The sequence below is a fragment of the Cornus florida genome, unplaced genomic scaffold, assembly GCF_030987335.1.
Source record: "Cornus florida cultivar Cherokee Brave unplaced genomic scaffold, ASM3098733v1 CherokeeBrave_3.0.0_Hap2_Chr11, whole genome shotgun sequence".
Classification (NCBI taxonomy): Eukaryota; Viridiplantae; Streptophyta; class Magnoliopsida; order Cornales; family Cornaceae; genus Cornus; species Cornus florida.
The window spans coordinates 99,720,149-99,740,368 of NW_026775581.1; the positions used below are offsets into that span (position 1 = coordinate 99,720,149).

The following is a 20,220-nucleotide window of genomic DNA, read 5'->3' on the forward strand; positions in this document are numbered from 1 at the left end:
CTTTTCGAAATATAAGGGAATAATTGCAGCATATGTGATGCAAAAGCAAAGTGGAAAAGGCTACTAAAATTTCAAAGAGGCTTTATTTGGATGGATGGATTTGAAAAGAAGTTTAAGGTTCAAGTCACAAAAATAATAGGAGGTTTGGCAAATGGATTTAGATTTCTGTTTTTCCCGGCAAGTTGCAAAGAGGGAGAAGTTTATTATTAATATTAATTTTTTTTTTTTTTTTTTTTTTATTTATTTTTTTTTAAGTTAGGTAAGTACTCACACACACATTTCACAAATTGCCCACTACAACATTTAAACTTTTCACTTGCAACATTCCATTAACTTTCTGTTCACCAATTAATCCAACCTTTATTCCCCAATCTGGTAAGTTGTAATCTTAAAGGAGAAAGTGTGTGAGTTTGCTTTACCATCTCGGGAAAAAAAATAATAATAATAAAATAAATAAATAAATAAATGGAGATAGTTTTCACACAAACACTGCAATTTGACATCTCAGAAGTAGATGCTCAACTGCTTCATCCTCTACTTCACAGTATCTACAAATTTTATACTCAATGATTCCCTTCTGGTTTAAGTTGCTTTGAAAAGCTAACTTCCCCTGGCAACACTCCGAAATTGTATCTATAGTTTCCATATTGAATTTTACAGTCATGCATATTATGTCCATTGTCGCTACATGTTCTGATAAAACTTACGAAGTACAAACATGTAAATATGCAATAAGTAGATAAGATTCAACACCAAACACATGAGATATTTAACTTGTGGAGTTATCGTATCGTTGGGAAATTCATTTCTGTGTCCAGATTTATAGGTCCTTCAATTGAATCTTTGGATTCTGTATGGTGGCAAGCTATCTCTGGTGCCAAACAGTCCCTTAATTCCATCACCACATAATTCATAGTTGGCCTTCTGGTGGAAGGGTGAGACACACAACTCATTGCCAACTCTACTGCTTTCCAGACAGAATTAACCTCAAAATCTCCCTGTAGCCTTGGATCAACAATGCCTTTAATATCCCCATTTTCAAGCATGGAACTAACCCATTGAATTATGTGAGTCTTTTCATGGCCTCCTGCTATTGGTGGCTCACTTGTAATTATTTCCAAGACAACAATCCCAAAGCTATACACATCACTTTTCTCCGTAAACCTATTTGATGTGCAACACCTGAAAACAAGCACATACAATTAAAATATTTATACCAGCTACTAAGAGAAGTTGATAATGAAATGATCATTTGGTAAACGATTTCTTCTAATTTATTATGTAATCAAATTGTTGAGGAAAAGAATTTTGAAGACTTCTGCTATTGAAAAAATGAGAGTTGATTTTGAGTAAAATTCAATCACGGTATAAAAAGAGCTAGCCCAGTGCACGAGGCTCCCACTACTGCAATGTTTGAGAAAGGTTAGATGTACTGCGCCAAGATATGCTCTCAATCATATATAAGAGAAAACAAATCATATACCAAAAGTAAAAATACTTACTCAGGATCAATGTAGCCAGGAGTACCAGCAACAGTAGTTGATACATGAGTTCCACCCTCAGATGGAAAAACTCTGGACAACCCGAAATCAGAAAGCTTGGCTTGGAATTTTTCATTCAGCAAGATATTGGAAGACTTCACATCTCTGTGGATTATTGGTGGCTTGCAACCATGATGCAGATACTCCAGCCCTTCAATTGAAGTCTTCATTAATTACTAGCTACACTCAGCAGCTAATAGCAAGAAAATAAGAATTAAACCAAAAATTGTATTTCGTCTCTATTCTTACTAACCTTGTGCCGCGTCAAGTGCTATTCTCAGCCTCTCTTCCCAACTCAAAACAACTGAGTTTTTATCTGCATCCATAAATTAAAAGAAAAAGGAAATTGTCCAAGCCAAATAATTTGTAGTTCCTTGCTGAAGCAGAGACTATATATCAGATGGGGTACATAGTCATATTGTGTAAAGTTTCAAGCATGACATGCATACCTAAAAGATGCGTTCTTAAGTTTCCATTAACCATGTACTCGTAGATGATTCCCATGTTGGTGCCTTCTTTGCAGTACCCAACAAGAGAAGTTAAGTTTTTATGACGAACACTCATACAAAACTCGGCCTGCAGTATAAGAGGCACATTAAGTTCAACGTTATATATATATATGATGAGCTCAAATTCCATGTAACATTTCATTTTATAAATATTCCTTTATCAGAGAGTACTGTGAAACAAAGATAGTTCATTGGATATCATCATCGAGTTATCCAGGGCACCTCTGCTTGGAGTTCCTTGTACCCTTGAACTGATGACGGAGAGAGCATCTTGACGGCAACTTGAGAGCCACCTAAATAACCATGGTAAACTATTCCAAACCCTCCTTTCCCAACAATCCTTTCGAAGTTATTGGTTATACGGGAAACCTGAGAGTATGTTAACTGTCGATTTTTCACCTCCATGCACGCATCTATTTGATTTATTTCAGCATCCTGCTTTCTGACTACTGAGATCACATCAAAATCAATAATAAAAATAAATAAATAAATAAAAATTCAATTGAGAAAATCTTTTTATGGTGAAAATATGGATATTTATGTTCTAAATCTTGTAAGTTTTCAACTATATATAATGATAATTGTTTTCTTACCTCGTTTTCGCCTTTTAATAATCCACAAGGCAACCATTATTGCAATTAAGAGCAAACAAAGTGCAGCTGCTACGGATGCTACTATTGGAACAACCTTCTTGTTTTTCTTTTTGCATGGAATCGACTGACAAGGATTTGTGTTTTCACCTTCAATCGAGTCAATACTGTATATGATGACAAATATTATACAAGTTGTCAATAAATGTTAATAACTTCTAATGCCAAGTTAGTCAAGGCTATTTTAGGAAACAATTGTTGGGATGGAGTTCATTTGGATTTTCATTTCTCACGGTACTGAAATTAGAAACTGAAAATAGTTCAAATATTGGTTTCGTTTACAGTATTTAATTCAAAAACTGAGTAGAAAACATCTAATTCTTTGAAAATGATAATTTTTGAGTTCTCTGAAAAAAAAAATTTGTCATAAAAAAACTTTCTTTTAGAGGGCTAAACCAAACAAATTCTTAATGATTACCTTAATGACAATGAACCATCATTGGACCTTGCAACCAGATCTGGTGGAAGTGAACCCGTGAAGTTGTTTCTCTTCAAGTTTCTGAAGAAGAAGAGTGAACATGATCTTTCTATCCATTTTTCTATTTCTTTTTTCATGCCAATAAATTTTCAATCTGATTACCAGATCTATGAAACTTACAGGACTTTTAGGGAAGTCAGTTGAGAGAGAAAATTAGGCACCTCTCCAGTTAAGCTATTGTTTGACAAATCCCTGAAAGAAGCAAAAGTACAACTTTAATTATCATTGGTTATAAAAAATAAATAAATAAATAAACTTCTATTTTTTCTTTCTATGACCAAATGAATAAATAAAAGTAGTAGACATATATGTTCTATTTAGTATTTGCTAGAAGAGACTTCGATCTCATACTTACAAAGATTGCAGCATGGTGAGATTGGATATGTAAGAAGCTATCTCCCCTGTCAATCCACCAGAGGACAAGTTCCTAATTTCAAGTTGAATAATTTTATCAATATATGAATAGTGATCAAATCATGAAAATTTATATATATATATATATATATATATTGGTAATTATATATATATATTGGTAATTAGAGAGGGCATAAACGTACAAGGATGTGATCCTAGGGAAATCTAAACCATTTTTGCTACAGTTGAGGCCATCCCAAACGTATTCTGGAGGGGCACATGGATCTCCTTGCCAGTTTCTCGTCACTTTATAGCTCGACTTTATGCTCATCATAGCAGCAACTAATATTTCAAAATACAAAGCATGATATTATCAATGAGAGACGCAGAGAGAATTAATTAGAACATATGGAAGGGCGGGAAAAACACATCGAAGTTCAAAATCAAGAACATATATAATTACCATCAATTTCATCTGTTTGCGAGTGTAAGGACTGTTTTACAGCATAGAGTTCTGCGGCATTGATGATGGGAGGAAGTGTTGAATTATTGGTCTTTCTGATTGAGAGCTCGTACTTTGGATAACTCACAGGTGCTGTGCTGTATATTAATGTAGTTGTTGATAAATAATTGGGGGAGACAGCTGGTTCTTGGTTCAATTGGTTCCCATTCAAGTAAATGTTGAATTCTCTGGTTTGGTTATCTTGCAACAACTGAACTTCCGCGAAGTATAAGTAGATATAAAATTGGTCTGTGGGACTGACAGGCTGCCATGGCGGAAGGTACAAGGATTCCCAGGTATCACTTGGTGTGATGGCAGAGCTCATGACTTTAGATGGTGGCTGGTACAGACCGTCGGATTTTATTGTAGAATCCGATGATGGGGTACTTAACTTCTTGTAGTTCTCGCTACAGGGCCTCCATATGCGATCATAAACATCATCTTTGTATCTGAGATACATTAGTACCACAGGCCTGACTCATGAGCATATATATATAAATATATCAAGTACTACAGAAATTCAAATGAAGGAGAAACTTAATTGATTCTTCCTAGCTAGTTAATTTCTAAATTCAGATAGGAAAGACCAACCTGATACTTTCACTGAAATAGTCACCCCTTATTGAACCCAAATCTAGACGCCCCAAGAAATTTAGTGATACATTATTTTCTGTTTCATACATAGAATTATTCAAAGGCCTCAACTCCAATGATGAGATGAATGGTGTTCCATAGCCTGTTTTTACAAGACAAACATTTATATAATCTGCAGTGGGAACATGTATGATCTCCTGAATCAAAGTAGAGAAGATATCATCCAGTAACACCGTAACCCAATAGTCAACTCCAATGTATAGATCGAATTTTGGTGGTTGATCTTTACCATCATAGTTTCCGTAAAAGAATAACGCCCTTATCAAATATTTATTGCCTCTCCCTCCTTCAGGTCTCAGAGTGTAACAATTTCTGCTACCGTTAGGAAAGCTTCTTACGTTAAACAATTGTTGTTCCAGTGCGTAGTCATACCTAACAGCAGAGGATATAGCCTTGCTTTCACCTGTGTCTACAAAACCTGCATCTGAAGTGTAACGTATTCCTGTTGTCTTGTCTATGTAGTTGGAATCTTCAGGAGGAATTCCACAAGCTATACTAATGAAGCCTGAGAGGACAGAAACATTAGCCAAATGACTAAAATGCTAAATAAACTCATTGAATAAATTTTAATAATAGAGCTGTTATAAATACTGACAGCAATAATTTTCTAATATTAAATATTATAAAATTCCATTGAGTCTAATTAATTCATTAAGATCAACTTATATTGGAAGGCCGTTGTAGAGTCCTAGAATAAATTAGAATCTTTTTTTGTTACAGAGTGTCAGATATTATTTGTTATTTGTTTGTAGTAGTGATAAAATTTTATTCATAAAAAATATAAAGGAATTAAATTGTCTAAAAAAATTGGTTATAAACCTCTATCCGTAACGTAATTTTAAAAATTACAATTCCGAACTTCACTTAAACGCGCTTTTTTGATGTAAACTCTACCACCTATCAGGGTTTTTTTTTTCTAACCAAACACATTGCACCGCAATTTTTTAAAATGAAAGTAAGAGAAGCAATTCCAAACACTCAAGCATAGTATCACACAAGCCACATGCACGGGCAAGAATGGACAATTTTAGGACTCAGTACAACTTAATTTGTGTGGTACTCTCATAAAAATTATTTATTCAAAAATTCAAACTTGATATCTAATAATATGTTATATCTGACTCAAAACATTTTCTTTTCACAAGAAGAAAAGCCAAAAAAAACAATTAAGCACTTAAATAAAGATGGGCCCACATAATTAATGTAATCGACTAATTGGGTGTATTCAATCATAAACCTATGATCACCGCCATCATATAATATGTATAATATATATGGGCGCGCACGCACATATATATATAAGATTATATATCAATTTTAGCTTGAATAAAACTATAATCACAAAAATTTAGGGTATAAAAAAAAGATTTAGTGATTTAGAATTTAAATGGAAAAAAGGTCTCAAAGTAGAACTTATTGGTCCTAAAAGAAACTTTGTAGGACTTATTTATCTTTTAGTGAGAAAGTATGGTGCTCTTTAATAAAACTGAAAATTAAGTACTTAAAGTTTTAAAAGTTGATTTTTATGTGTTGAAGATTTTAAGTGGTAATTAAAAAATAAAGATTTTTTGATATCTTTTTGAATTTTCAACGTTAAGTATGGCATGATAAGTAATACCTATGTCATTTCAAATGGCGCTTACTATTTTGTACATTGTAAAAAATTGGGCAAAGTTACCACCATCAACTTGTAACATTTTCCAGTAACTCCCATCGTCTAATTTTTTTATCAAATAACCACCCTCAACTTGTAGTCTTTTTTCAATAAATCCCCCCGTCTAATTTTTTACCAAAGAACCCCCCCCCAACTATGTGAGGGGGTAAGAGAGTTGATATTTAGACCAAAATGCCGTTTTATTTAAATCTTAATTTTTTTCAACTTAAAAAATTTATATCTCACAAACTGTACATCCAAATATTACAAATAATAAATGCACGGAAAGTTTATAAAATAAGGATTTCAGAAATATAAGATTTGTTTAACAAAACTTCAAAACCAGAGAGAAATAGACAATCTAAAAATATACTATAACAATCTTATTTTATTTTTTGAAAATAAACTACTCGAGATATTTGTAAGAAAATTTTCAGAATTATTCATTTTCATATGGAGCAGAACATAAAAATAAAAAAATAAAAAATAAAAAAAAAAATAGCCCCAAATAGAGACCGAATATTCATTTATATATTATTTTTTAAATGGTGAGGCTATAAAAGAATGAAAATTCTTTGACGCAAAATATAATATCTCATGAAATCAATTTTTGTTGGGGCTAAATTTTTATATATTCTGCTCCTAATGTAAATGAATAATTCTTAAAATTTTCCTGCAAATATCTCGAGTATTAAAAAATAAAATAAGATTGTTGGAGTAAAATTTTAGATTGTCTATTTCTCTCTAGTTATGAAGGTTAGTTGCACAAATCTTATATTTCTGAAATCCTTATTTCATAAATTTTTCGTTTATATATTATTTACAATTTTTAAATGTACGGTTTGTGATATATGAATTTTTGAAGTTTAGAAGAATTATGATAAATAAAAGGGCATTTTGGTCCAAATATCAACTCTTTTACCTTACTCAGATAGTTGAGCGGGGTTTTTTGATAAAAAATTAGATTGGAGTTTACTGAGAGTGGCTAAAAGTCAGAGGGTTTTTTTTTTGTACTTTGCCCAAAAAAATTAGATAAACATTAATTTAATCTGTTGCGTTAAATGTTGAAGTTATCAAACATCATCTAAGAGTTATTGATAATTATCCAAATTTAAAAAATAGCTAATAAAATTAACCATCATTTAATGGATGGCATTGTTACGAAGTCCGTTTGGCATGCGCTTTGTTTTTGGCGTTTTGTTTTTATCTAAAACAGAAATAGAGTTTTTGCTCTAGGGGTGTTTTGGAAAAAAATTGAAAGTACGTTTAGGAACGTTGTTTTGTTGTGGAAATGTTAGAAACAGAAACATGCACAGTTATGATTTTTGGGCCATAAATAGTTGTCAAAATAAGAAAAAATATCTTTTTAATGTTTTAATTTTGTACCACTGTTCACGAAGTGTTTTAACACTGTGTAAAATAAAATAAAACCGCATCAAATATGTTTTTGTTGTCAAAATTGACATTATAACAATCTAAAAACAAAAATAGTAGACAGAAAACACATGCCAAACGGGCCAATGTGTCGACAAATATTTGTAAATGTAAACATTTATTGATTCAATGATTGCAGCTGTGAGAGAGAGAGAGAGAGAGAGAGGTCTATTATACCTGATGAATCTTGTCCACGAACCAGCAGTGCAAGAGCTAAACAAGCAAACAAAAGAAAAGACAGCTCCATTGCTCTCCTTTGATTCTTTGGTGTTCAGAAATAGGAGATTCAGTGCAAAATAAAGGTGATAAGGTGGCGGCTTTATATAAACGTAGGTTCTCCAAAATAGGAGATGTACACACATCATTTCATGCATTTATTTACTTGTACCTTTCAAAGACTCTGTCCACCTCCACCCGTAAGTCTCTTTTGTTGGCATTCTTGACCAGCACAGGGAGTCTCGAAGGGCCGGAGAAATTAGAAATTGACGGTCTCATAGGTTTTTTTAGAAAGAAATTTCATTTGCCCTCAAGTTCTTCTTGACTTGACTGGACTTGACTTGACTTGCAATAATGTGAGGCGCGTGGACCAACAATTAGACATTTTTCCTGAAAAATTAAATTGTTGAATACTTTTTGTGAAATTAACGCATAACACGTACGATGGGTTAGAAAGTCACTCTCATATAAACTTCTTAATTTTATGGGTAGGAATTATTAATTTCTTATTATATTTGTACATGTGTAGTAAAAAACTTGAAAAATGAGTGAAATAGTAGATTATTCTATTAAAAACATCCATTGCATGAAAAAAATATTAGGTGAGTCAGCCCATAACAAACACCATTATTTTAAGGATTTATTTTACTGACATCCCCTCAGATTTTGGCCAAATATCAATCCCAAATATCTTTCGAAAATAACTATCACTATAACGACCCGAACCTAAGGGTTCGAATCGCTAACCGAGTCTTTACCCGAACCCAAGATCATCTAACGTATTACCGTTTTGTCCTATATCAATGCATAAAATATATACGTCATCCTAAGACTCATAGTACATCATATCACTAACATCACAGAAAACTCACAAATGCAGGTAGAATAGTAGCGGCGTCTAAGTGCGTGGAAAAAAGTCATACGTCCATACTCCTCCAGTTTCCTAAAAATGTTAAGATCAGGGGTGAGCTCAACAGCTTAGTAGGTAATGCCTAAAACACCGGTTTTGGACTCCTTTGAGCCAACAACCAAAGAATGGGAAAAAGATATCGGAATCATACACGGGAAATTATCAAAATCACAATCCACGTCATTCAATTTAAAAGATTATCATCACATAATTAGTCATAATCATAGGTATCAAAATGTCATGAAATGCAATGCATTGCATAACCATCCTGAGTCTGGTCTCAAACCAACCCCAAATCCCCACCTACACTAACTGACTTTACTGAGCTGGGATTGACACTCCTAGTGCCAACTTTTTCACGCCCTACACTGGGGCCCACTTTAGGTCACGTTAGCCGCTAACTGACTTTACCCAACTGGGATTAACACTGTTAGTGTCAACTTTTTCACGCCGGGCAGTGCCCACTCTAGGTCAAGTTAGCCACGAGCTCGTGATACCCGGTTCGTTTCTAAATCCTTTTCTCAAAATTCCCTTTCAATCACATTTTTTTACAAGAATCATTTCAACCTCACTTTTTCCAAACCATGCCTATGCCATGAATGGAATTATGCATGAATGAAATTGACAATACACATGATTGCATTTTATCAACTTAATCATATATAGCCATTATCGTCATCATGTATATATATATAACCTCAAGAGAACAATTCAACACAAGACTTGCTCATTAAACAACTTTGCAACTAAGCACATATATATACACAATTAACACTACAAGAAAAGTGTATTTTTACGACCAGTATTTACGAGGTTTATTTATTTTGCCTCGTAAAAATTGCATTTGACGAGGTTCATAAGGGTTCCTTGTAGTTGTCACACGCTTTCACGGGGTTGGAAATAGAATCCTCGTAAAAGAATGCTTTCACGGGGTGTTAAAGGTGTTCGTTAATATATACTTTAACGGGATATAAGCGCCTCGTTAATGAAGGTCAATTTTAACAGGACATAAGCGCCTCGTTAATGAAGGAAGCTAAAATTTCACCTTCCGGCACAATCTCACGAGATAAAAATTGGGTAAAATTTCACTGAAATTCTCATTTTCCCGCCCACAGAATTTCCCACTCCCACGCCAAACTTGATAATCAGCCAAAGCGCGCATGGAAAAAAAAATTCCTTTTCATTCCTACGAACCCTAGGCTTTTATCTGTATTTTCTCTCTAAAGGCAACAAGTCCCTATTACCAAACAAGGGCCTTTGTCTCTTTTTCAGAGCAGCAGCCTCTGAACCCACCATGCCCACCGGAGAAATTGAGCTTCAACGGATCTGTCTACACCCGTTTCTACTCAACCCAAAACTCCCTACCCAAATTTCCCTAATAGCTGACAAATTCGACCCAGACCAAGGCTCTAATCAATTTTTTTCTTCCTTTGTTTCTGCTGATGAGGCTTGAAGTCAGAGAGTTAAGATGAAAACCATCTTAACCTGTTCCGACCTAGACCAAGGCAGAGCTATATCTTCAACCCTCTCTCTACCCTCGAATGATCTGAATACACATTCATTCTTCAGGTAATCTTCAATCCCTCTTTCACTAACATTTTTAGGGCTTTTTTCAATCTCTCTTTCTCAAACATTTTAGTGCTTTTTTCAATCTTTCTTTCTCAAACATTTTTAGGGCCTTTTTCAATCTCTCTTTCTCAAACATTTTTAGGGCTTTCTTCAATCCCAACTTCTCAAACATTTTTAAGATTGACGCATGGTTTTTTTTTTTTTTTTTCTCTGGTTTTATTGTAAATTGTGTTGGCTGAATTTGGTTTGTTTTTGGCTGGATTTGGGTTTTATTATTTTCCATTTCCTAATTGATTGGGTTTTTTTTTTTTTTTTTTTTTTTTTTTTTTGTATTTTATAGTGTGTGTGTGTGTGTGTATATATATATTGTTTGTGCTATATATAATCATCTCTTGATTCTAGTCCAGCGTTATGATTCCCTATTTTATTTATTCGACTTATTTTGGATGGTGTAGGAAAACCTTCTTATTAAGTGTATCACAAGAGCAAAAATAGTTGGCAATCATGAGCCTTTACTTCCTTCATGGGAGTGAGACCGGATTTGCCACCTGGAAATAGAACATTAGAATTCCAAAAAAAAAAAAGAAAAGGAAGAGGCTATTCTCCGGAATTAGGAATTCGTCTTTATGTTATGTTTTTCCCCTGTTTGGAAAATTTGTGAACATAGAAACTATATATATGTGGATTATTTTTTTTCATTGTGAAGAGAAAACTTGTGAATAAAGAACTTAACCACAAAATAATTTTCTAACATAGCGGAAGCGGAAGGAGAAAATAAATTCTCAAATGATAGGAGAGTCGTAGCTCAAAATAACTCACAAGAGTTATAAAACATTGAACTTGTTTTCATTTCAAAATGGAATGCATTTCTTCTTCACACACACACACACACACACCTATTTATAGGTGAAATTACATGAATTCAACAACCTCACCAAAACTCCACTAGACAATTACCAACCATACTCATTAAAGGACTCCATAAAACATTCACCAAACCCACTCATTAAAGCACTCCATAAAACATTCACCAAACCCACTTAGTAAAGCACTACACACTTATTAAAATACCCCACAAAACATTCCTTATGTCTTCCACCAACTATTATTCTACATCAGTCCCCTCTACTTCAAAAGAACTCGTCCTCTAGTTTGATTGTGAATAAAGTTATTCGTCTGGTGGATGGTACTCGAATAAATCCGCCACATTCAAAGTATTGGAAATTGACATGTTTTCTAGCAGTTCCACCATATAAGCATTATCGTTAATTTTTCGCTTAATGCGAAGTGGTCCATACTTCCTGTTTGCCAACTTGCCGTACATCCCAGTAGGAAACCTGGTTTTACACAAGTGTACCATGACAAGATCTCCTTCTTGGAATACTTTCGCTCGTCTGTGCTTGTCAGCTGCAGTTTTATACTTGGCATTGGATTGTTCCAAATTCTTTTTGACTTTAACTTGAATAGCCTAGATTCTTTCACCCATATTTTCTACTACAACGCTCGATCTTGGAGTTTTGGGTAATGGAACCAAGTCTAAGGAATGCCTTGGAACCTTGGTATAGACAATCTCAAATGGTGTCTTCACAGTGGATCGATTGTACATACTGTTGAAAGCAAATTCGATTTGTGGCAGAGCCAAATCCCACTGTTTTGGCTTATCGAGACACAGCGAATCATGTTTCCTAAGGTTCTGTTAACCACTTCTGTTTGACCATCGGTTTGTGGATGACTAGTACTGCTATACTTCAGAGAGGTATCAAACTTCTTCCTTAATGTCCTCCAAATGTGGCTGAGGAACTTGACATCACGATTTGAGGTAATGGACTTTGGAACTCCATGCAAACGAATAATATCTCGAAAGAATAGATTAGCAACATGAGATGCATCTGAGGTCTTCCGACATGGAATAAAATGTGACATCTTTGAGAACCTATCAACAACCACAAAAACAGAATCCATACCTCTTTGAGTACGAGAAAGTCCTAGCACAAAATCCATGGTTAAATCCTCCCCAGATATTTTCTGGTGCAGGAATGGGAGTATATAATCCTTAATTTTGGGACTGTCCTTTGGCTATCTCGCATACTGGACACTTCTGCACAAACTTGCCAACTTCACGTTTCAATTGTGGCTAATAATAACATTCTTCTGCGAGGGCAATCATCTTATCTCGGCCCAAATATCCACCCAAACCGCTACTATGCAATTCTCGAATGATTTGTTCTCGCAGTGAAGTTTTTGGAATACAAAGTTAATTGCCATGAAACAAATATCCATCCTGAATATAAAAATCAGTGGCCAATTATCGTGAGCTGCACTTGTCCCAAATTGTCTGAAAATCTTCATCAGTCGCATACAACTCCTTTAGACAATCGAAACCAACAACCTCTGAGCTCAAGATTGTCAACAATGTTGCTCGACGACTCAAAGCATCAACAACCTTATTTTGCTGCCCCGATTTATGCTTCAGTACGAGGGTAAATTTCTGAAGAAAAGAAATCCACCTGGCGTACATGCAGTTCAAGCTATTCTGCATATTAATAAACTTCAACGCCTGGTGATCATTGTATAACACGAACTCCCTCTGGATTAGATAATGTTCCTAATGTTTTAGAGCACGGATCACTGCATATAACTCTAATTCATATGTGGTCCACTTTTGTTTTGCCTCACTGAACTTTTCACTAAAACACTCAATTGGTCTACCTTCTTGTGAGAAAATAGCACCTATACCCATAATAGAAGCATCACACTCTACTTCAAAGAGTTTTTTAAAGCTTGGCAGTGCAAGTATTGGTGCCGTGGATAGACTTTCTTTCATCAAAGAAAATGATACTTCCTGCTCAGGCCCCCATTTAAATTTACCTTTCTTCATGCACTCAGTAATCGGGGCTACAATGCTACTGAAATTTTGAATAAACCTGCGGTAAAAGGTTGCCAGTCCGTGAAAACTGCGAACATGACTCACAGTCTCTGGTGTAGGCTATTATCGAAAAACACGAACCTTTTCTTCATTAACCTGAATACCATTAACCCCCACAATGAAACCTAGAAATAATAATTTGTCTGTTACAAAGGTGCACTTCTTGAGGTTGACATATAACTTGTTGTCACGCAAGACCCGCAAGACCCTCTACAAATGCTCTATGTGCTCTATTTTATTATGATTGTACACCAAAATATCATTGAAGTACACTACTAGGAATCTGCCAATGAACGATTTCAAAACCTAGTTCATTAGACGCATGAAAGTGCTTGGTGCATTGGGTAGACCTTCCTTTGTCTTGAAAGCTGTCTTCCACTCATCACCTGGTCTAATCCAAATCTGATGATACCCACTCCGTAAATCAAATTTGGAGAATACTTTCGAACCCGCCAACATGTCAAGCATATCATTCAGTCGCGGAATTAGAAACCTGTATTTTACTATAATTTTGTTGATAGCGCAACTGTCGACAAACATCCGCCAGCTCCCATCTTTCTTTGGTGTTAGCAAAGCAGGAACTGCGCAAGGACTCATGCTTTCCCTGATCAGTCCTTTCCGAATCAATTCCTCAACCTGCCTCTGCAACTCTGCATTTTCAGCTGGACTCATGCAGTAATGTGGGAGATTCGGGAAACTAGCTCCCGGAACCAAATCTATATGATGTTGAATATCTCGCATGGGTGGTAACCCATCTGGCAACTCATCTGGAATCAAATCTTGAAATTTTGTCAGTAATGGTTATATTGCATCAGGAATGATTGAATTTCCTTTTGCCTCCAAAAAGTACCAACGATACCCTCATTGCTTCTCCTAACTAGATTCTGTGCTCTCCAGAAAATGCGATTCCACTACAAGCATATATTGTGAAGAAACGACTATATATATATATATACACGCGTGCACGCGTTATGTAATTGTCGTGGACAAGTTCCAAAGTCTCTCATGCATCAACATCAACATCTTCATTTCTCCAACTTGCTTGATTTGATCGATACTATTACAATTAGCAGACATACGTACGTACACACGTGTAATATTACTAAGTGGACTCTAACTCTAAGGACTAAATTAGAAAAAATTTAAGTGTATTCAAAGTTCTATAGCTGTTGATATGGTTCATAGCTATTAATGTCGTTATGTTTGCCCTGTTTATATATATATTTAGGGTGAAGTGCAAGAAACCTTCCTGAATTATTGGTTTTTTGTAATTAACCCTCTTAAACTATTGATTTGTTGCAATTAAGGACAAACTCATCACAAAAGACTATTTTACCCTTTGTTATTAAATTTGTCCCTTCTTATTAAATTGTTTTTTTTATTGTATTTTCTCTTATTTAAATATTAATTATACCATTTACCTTAATTTTATAATTGGTATCAATTGATTATAAAAATGAAAAAATAAATAAATAAATTTGTAGCTATCATTTTCTAAAATGATTAACTTATTATAGTAAAACTTATTATACTCACTTTGAAAAAAAAAAAAAAATTAGTATAAAAAAATATCTTCTTTTTCAAACAATATCCATGAAAAATTAATAAATTACGTAAATAAAAAATATCTTCTTTTTAATGTAATATATTCATGAAAATTAAGAAATTACTTAAATTATTTCAAAATTTTCTATTTAAATAATTAATTTAAGAAATTAAAGGCAAACTTATGCAAATTTAATGAAGAATATTTCATCAAATTAGTATGAATTTTTTTCATAATTTATTTTAACAAGAAAAATATATCAACTGTAATTTAATAAGAAAGGGTATTATAGTCATTTAATAAAAAATAAGTAAGACAAAAGGGTATTTTAGAACTTAAATGTGATAGTTTATGAGTTTTTATACACAAAACATAATTTAGAGGAATTATTTACAAATTTAAACATAATTGAAGAGTTTTTTTTTTTTCACTTTACCATATATTTATAATAAGTCGTACATTTTGAAGCTTCCTCCCTGCTTCACTTGACTTTTGCCATTTTGTTAGTATATGAGAAGACTTTGTCAAATTACCTGTCATATGAAGAATTGAAAAGATCAACCACATGTTTTTTTTTTTGAAAAGATCAACCACATGTTCACACTGATTAATTAGATGCATTCAAACAAGTTTCTTGAACTACTTAATGAATCTATATATCTTAAGTTGTGTAACAATTCAAACATTTTTTCTTTCTTTCTTTATTTATTTTTTTAAATGTCAATATTATATCTCTAAAGCAACTTTTAGATTTTCAGAAGTTTTTAGGAACTTTCATTGAATAGATTGTGAGTGACATATCTTGACTTAACATGCAATAAGCCACAATTAGACTTTTGTTCCTCCTAAAACAATTTCTTATTTTTTTGGGTAGGTATATGTCAAATCAATCTGCCCTTGGAAAAACAAATTGATGAATACTGATAGAAGGCAAAAGTGCAAAATACTCTCGAGGTATACTTCATCTAGCAAAATATCCCTGTAATAAAAAAGTAAACAACTCAATCATAGTAATTTTGAAATTGAGCATTTTGCCCCTCTCAGATGCTGGAATCCTCTTTGCGGTCTGATTTAAATGTGTAATTACATAAATACCCCATATAATAAACAATTTTTAAAAAAACCAAAAATATATAATTGTAGAATGTCCTATATACCCCTGACTATTTTATTTACAATTTTGCTCAAAGTTAAATTTTTTTTTTTTTTCTTTCTCTTCTTCTCTGTCTTCCTTCTCTCTCCTCTCCACCACCAACCCACACAATTACATAAACACTTTAATAGCAGGGAACCAAAGTAATCACAGCCAAAATCCTAGAAGAGGGTTGGGTTTCATTTCGTTTTTGATGCAGATGCAAGTACTCAATCCGGTACTGCTGCCGGTTTCCACCACTGTACGGCGATTGTCAACCAAGGACCTCCACGTGAAGGCGGAGGGATGTGGTCGGAGGATTCGAATACCTGTTACCTGCGCAGCCCAAATTTTCCAACTGACCCAAGAGCTTGGCCACAAATCCGACATCGATACCGTCCGGTGGCTCCTGAAAAACGCCGAGGAAGCGATCATTGAGGATACTAGAGCAGGGACCGTCCAGAAAATTCCTCCATCCTTCTTTATTATGTGTGACGACAGTGAAGGTCTTCTCCAGGGTTTTGGTGCGACAACAACGAATATGTGGGTTTGTTGCGATGGCGATGGAGATGAGATTTTGGTGTGACGACGATGGAGATGAGGGTTTGGGTACTCTCTCTCTTAGTTATACTTGTGATGGATTAAATATTTTGGGTCCTGATGGGATTTTTGCTATTTAATTTTGATTTTTTTGTTGATCTTAAGTTGAATGAATCAATTCTATCACTTATTGGCTATATAAAATTGAGATTGAATTTTCTGATGAATGGTTCACATAATCATTTTAACAAGAACTCTATTAGTATTCATAAAATCTACATTATCATATTTTCTCACAATAAAAATTAATCCAAGAATTAGCAAGGTTTTTGAAGAGAAGTTTGGATTCCTTAAATGGCTGTAATTAGGATGTGTTATTTTGGGTAAGTTGTGCCAATTAAATGGCGAGTTACAAAAGTTTTGGATTCCTTAAATGACTGCATTATCTGGGTGTGTGTGTGTGTGTATATATATAACCCCTATGTGTACTCTCTTTGTGTGTCAACTAAATATATATATATATATATATATGTATTGACATAAGGGCGTCGTTGGGAGACAATGGGGCATGCGTTTCAATGGGATAAAGAGGCCAAAGTTTGTGTATAATGTCAGAGGGTATAATAGTAATCATGGAGGGCATATTTGGAATTAAAAGTCACATTAAATCGCATGCAACAGCATATGATCGGGAAGAGGATTCCGGCGTCTGCAGGGGGCAAAACGCTCAATTTCAGAACTATTATGACTGAATTGCTCACTTTTTTACTTCAAGAGATATTTTGCTCAATGAAGTAAATCTCAAGGGGGTATTTTGCACTTTTTCCCTCATGGAATTAAATCATTGACTTGCGTAAGCTGTACAGCGTAATGGTGTGGAAAAAGACATTCTCATAGAAGCTTCTTAATTTTATGCGTAGAAAAAAATTATTTTATTAATATATTTTTTTTTATGTTTAGGTGCATGCAAAGTAAAAATGATTAATTATATTTACACTCCTTAAAGTTTGTCATACTGATAGCCAGAAGTTAGTTATTTTTTAAACAATCACACCCCCTCTCAAAAATTTGATCCAAATAACCCCTTAAAAGATGAGTAAAAATGAGATTGCCCTTCAATATTTAATTATTTTTAACTTTAAAATTTAAAAAAAAAAAAACCAAAATACCCTTGAGAGACCAAAATGTTCTCTAACCCTCCCTTGTTCTGTTGAGACCCCTTCTCTTCCTCCGGCTGCTACCATCATCACAACACAATCTAACACATTATTGACTTATTACTTCTTTTTTTTTCCCTTTTTTTTCTTTCCCAATAATGGCAACATCAAAGATGGCTCAAGCGTACCTTCACAAAAAAAAATAATAATAAAATAAATAATAATAATAATAATAATAATCCAACGCAAATGTTACTCTCGGGTAGACATTTTTTCGCCTCTAATCAACACTTGGATCACCTTTCCATTTGTAAAGATTTTGTTTGTATATGTATGTACATATATTAAATTCTGAATGCTAGGCTTGGCATTCAAATTAATTTGCACATGGATTGATTTAATGCTGAATAGCAAATCGTGATTTTATTGGTGATGGATTGTGATGGTGGTAGCAGCGGCAATGGTGGTGGAGGTGGAGATAGAGAGGAAGAGATAGATGGTGAGCAATTATGGGTAGAGAGAGACAGGGGGGAGAGAAGCTGAGGGTTAATTTAGTCTAATAAAGTGGTTTGAAAATGTTAAAGGGTAATAGTGTCAATTTATCATGTGTTAGATATGGTAGAGGTGTCTTTGTTAACTTTATCAAATCTAAAGGATTGTGATTGTTTAAAAATAGACTAATTTTCATCTGATTGTTAATAGGGCAAATCTCAGTAAAAAAAAAAAAAAATGTGTGTGAAATGGTATATTAATCTACCATTTGATACGGTGATATAATATTAAAAACATTCTCTCTACGACACACACACTCATGCACACGCCAAAAACAAGAAAACAAAAAAGCAAAATAAAAAAATAATAATTAATTACTGTAGAAAGAAGAAGAAACTGGCACAACTCTACCACCACTTAAATTAATTTCCTCTACTCTGCTAGGCAACTTCGTCAATTTTTTTGTCTTAAAAGTTTAAACATTAATTCATATGTAAGTCAAGTCAAGGTCTATGCTAACAAAATAGAATATATAGGCAAAGAGAGCCCCAGGGAGAGGGGAGTCTTCAAAAGGTACACTTTAAGTCTTTAACCTAATTAGTACGTCTGTTATTTGTAGTGACACACACACACACACACATGATATATATATATATATATATATTGGACAACATATTTATTAATTGGGTTAATTGCACTGACACCATGAGGTATTGATCAATGCTACTCAAGTGCGGATCAACGATTTTTTGGACAATGATACCCCTTGATGTTTCAAATGATATATTTATCCTTAATTATTCAATTCACAAAATATCACCCAATAGACAAAGCTACCATTCCTCTCTTTTTAACTAAATCTCTTAATTATTTTTATTTTTGGTTGCTTTTTTGTTCACTCATGGGCTCCTTCTCTCTCACATTCTCCTCTCTCCACCGATAATCTTCTCACTCTTCCATAAACTCATCCCCAATGCATGCTTCTGATATGCCGGCGACACTCCATCTCCAATTTCCTCTCTCACTTCCACTTTGTTCATTACACCGGCAGTAACGCCCCGAATGTAACGACCCAAAAGATACCAAAATAATAATAATAATAAAATATATAAAATTTCAGTATAACCTCTGCAGAAAAAGTCCCTCTACAACCTATTCAAATACATAAAAATGCAATAGCCTCACTGGACTTTAAAACTAATCTATCATGTCCCAACGCACAATACAAATATTATACCACATTCCCAAAATGATTACATACATATAAAAAGTCTCGTTCGTCCATCTCATCCAAATAAGGAACACACCTTAGTTACATCAAGTTACAGTTCATAAAATATGGCTAAACTTTAAAAATTCATAACTTACAACATTATACCAATTAAATTAAAGTTTCACAAAATAGTTAAGATTACATTTACAAAATATTAGAATTCTAATACAAAAGATAGCAAAATAAAATAGGTCTCCAATCTCGTCTAAACTTGTGGTGGATCATCGTCCGCCACCTCTTTTCCGTATCCAGGAAAATGTTAAAATAATGGGATGAGCATAAGTTCAGTAGGAAGTGTCTAAGACACACTTCTTATGACCCCGTGAATCCACGCAAAGAATAGGAAAAAGTAGAAAGGATCATGCCAATTCCGGGAGAAATACAATCATAATATTAATAACAATAATCCAAGTCACAAATAAAACATGTCATGCTATAGGATGCAATGTCATGTAATGTCTCTCCCCAATTCCCAAAACAATTTCCGTTTCACCATTCCAAACTGTTAATGCAACCCGACCCATAGCACCTCTATGGTGTCACGAGGAAAAGGTCGGTTAGCAAACCCCGACACCTCCATGGCGTCGTCTGGGCCTAGGTAACTCAACCACACTAGAGTCTCTCTCTAGTTACCTCTAGATCACATTAACACCACGGACCACTAGGCGCCTCCTTGGCGTCCA

The 20,220-nt window shown here is 34.1% G+C and overlaps 1 protein-coding gene across 1 annotated transcript; it reads right to left on the reverse strand.

Moving 5' to 3' along the window:
- Positions 1 to 71: 71 nt before the first annotated feature.
- Positions 72 to 12,472, reverse strand: LOC132281665 (probable LRR receptor-like serine/threonine-protein kinase At1g05700). Its single transcript, XM_059783344.1, has 13 exons — positions 12,080 to 12,472; positions 4,617 to 5,230; positions 3,996 to 4,483; positions 3,736 to 3,895; positions 3,534 to 3,605; positions 3,299 to 3,370; positions 3,119 to 3,199; positions 2,644 to 2,807; positions 2,273 to 2,496; positions 1,991 to 2,117; positions 1,795 to 1,857; positions 1,503 to 1,692; positions 72 to 1,182 (listed from the first exon to the last, which is right to left on the reverse strand). Exons 1-13 carry the CDS (start codon positions 12,470 to 12,472, stop codon positions 783 to 785), a joined length of 3,048 nt encoding a protein of 1,015 aa, XP_059639327.1. The 3' UTR covers positions 72 to 782.
- Positions 12,473 to 20,220: the final 7,748 nt, after the last annotated feature.

Coding starts and splice junctions, on each gene's coding strand:
- LOC132281665 (XM_059783344.1), bottom strand. CDS start 12,472: ATGGATTTTGTGCTAGGACTTTCTCGTACTCAAAGAGGTATGGATTCT. Junction 4,484..4,616: donor GAAAGTATCAGGTTGGTCTT/TCCTATCTGAAT, acceptor AATGTATCTCAG/ATACAAAGATGATGTTTATG. Junction 3,896..3,995: donor GCAAACAGATGAAATTGATG/GTAATTATATAT, acceptor GATAATATCATG/CTTTGTATTTTGAAATATTA.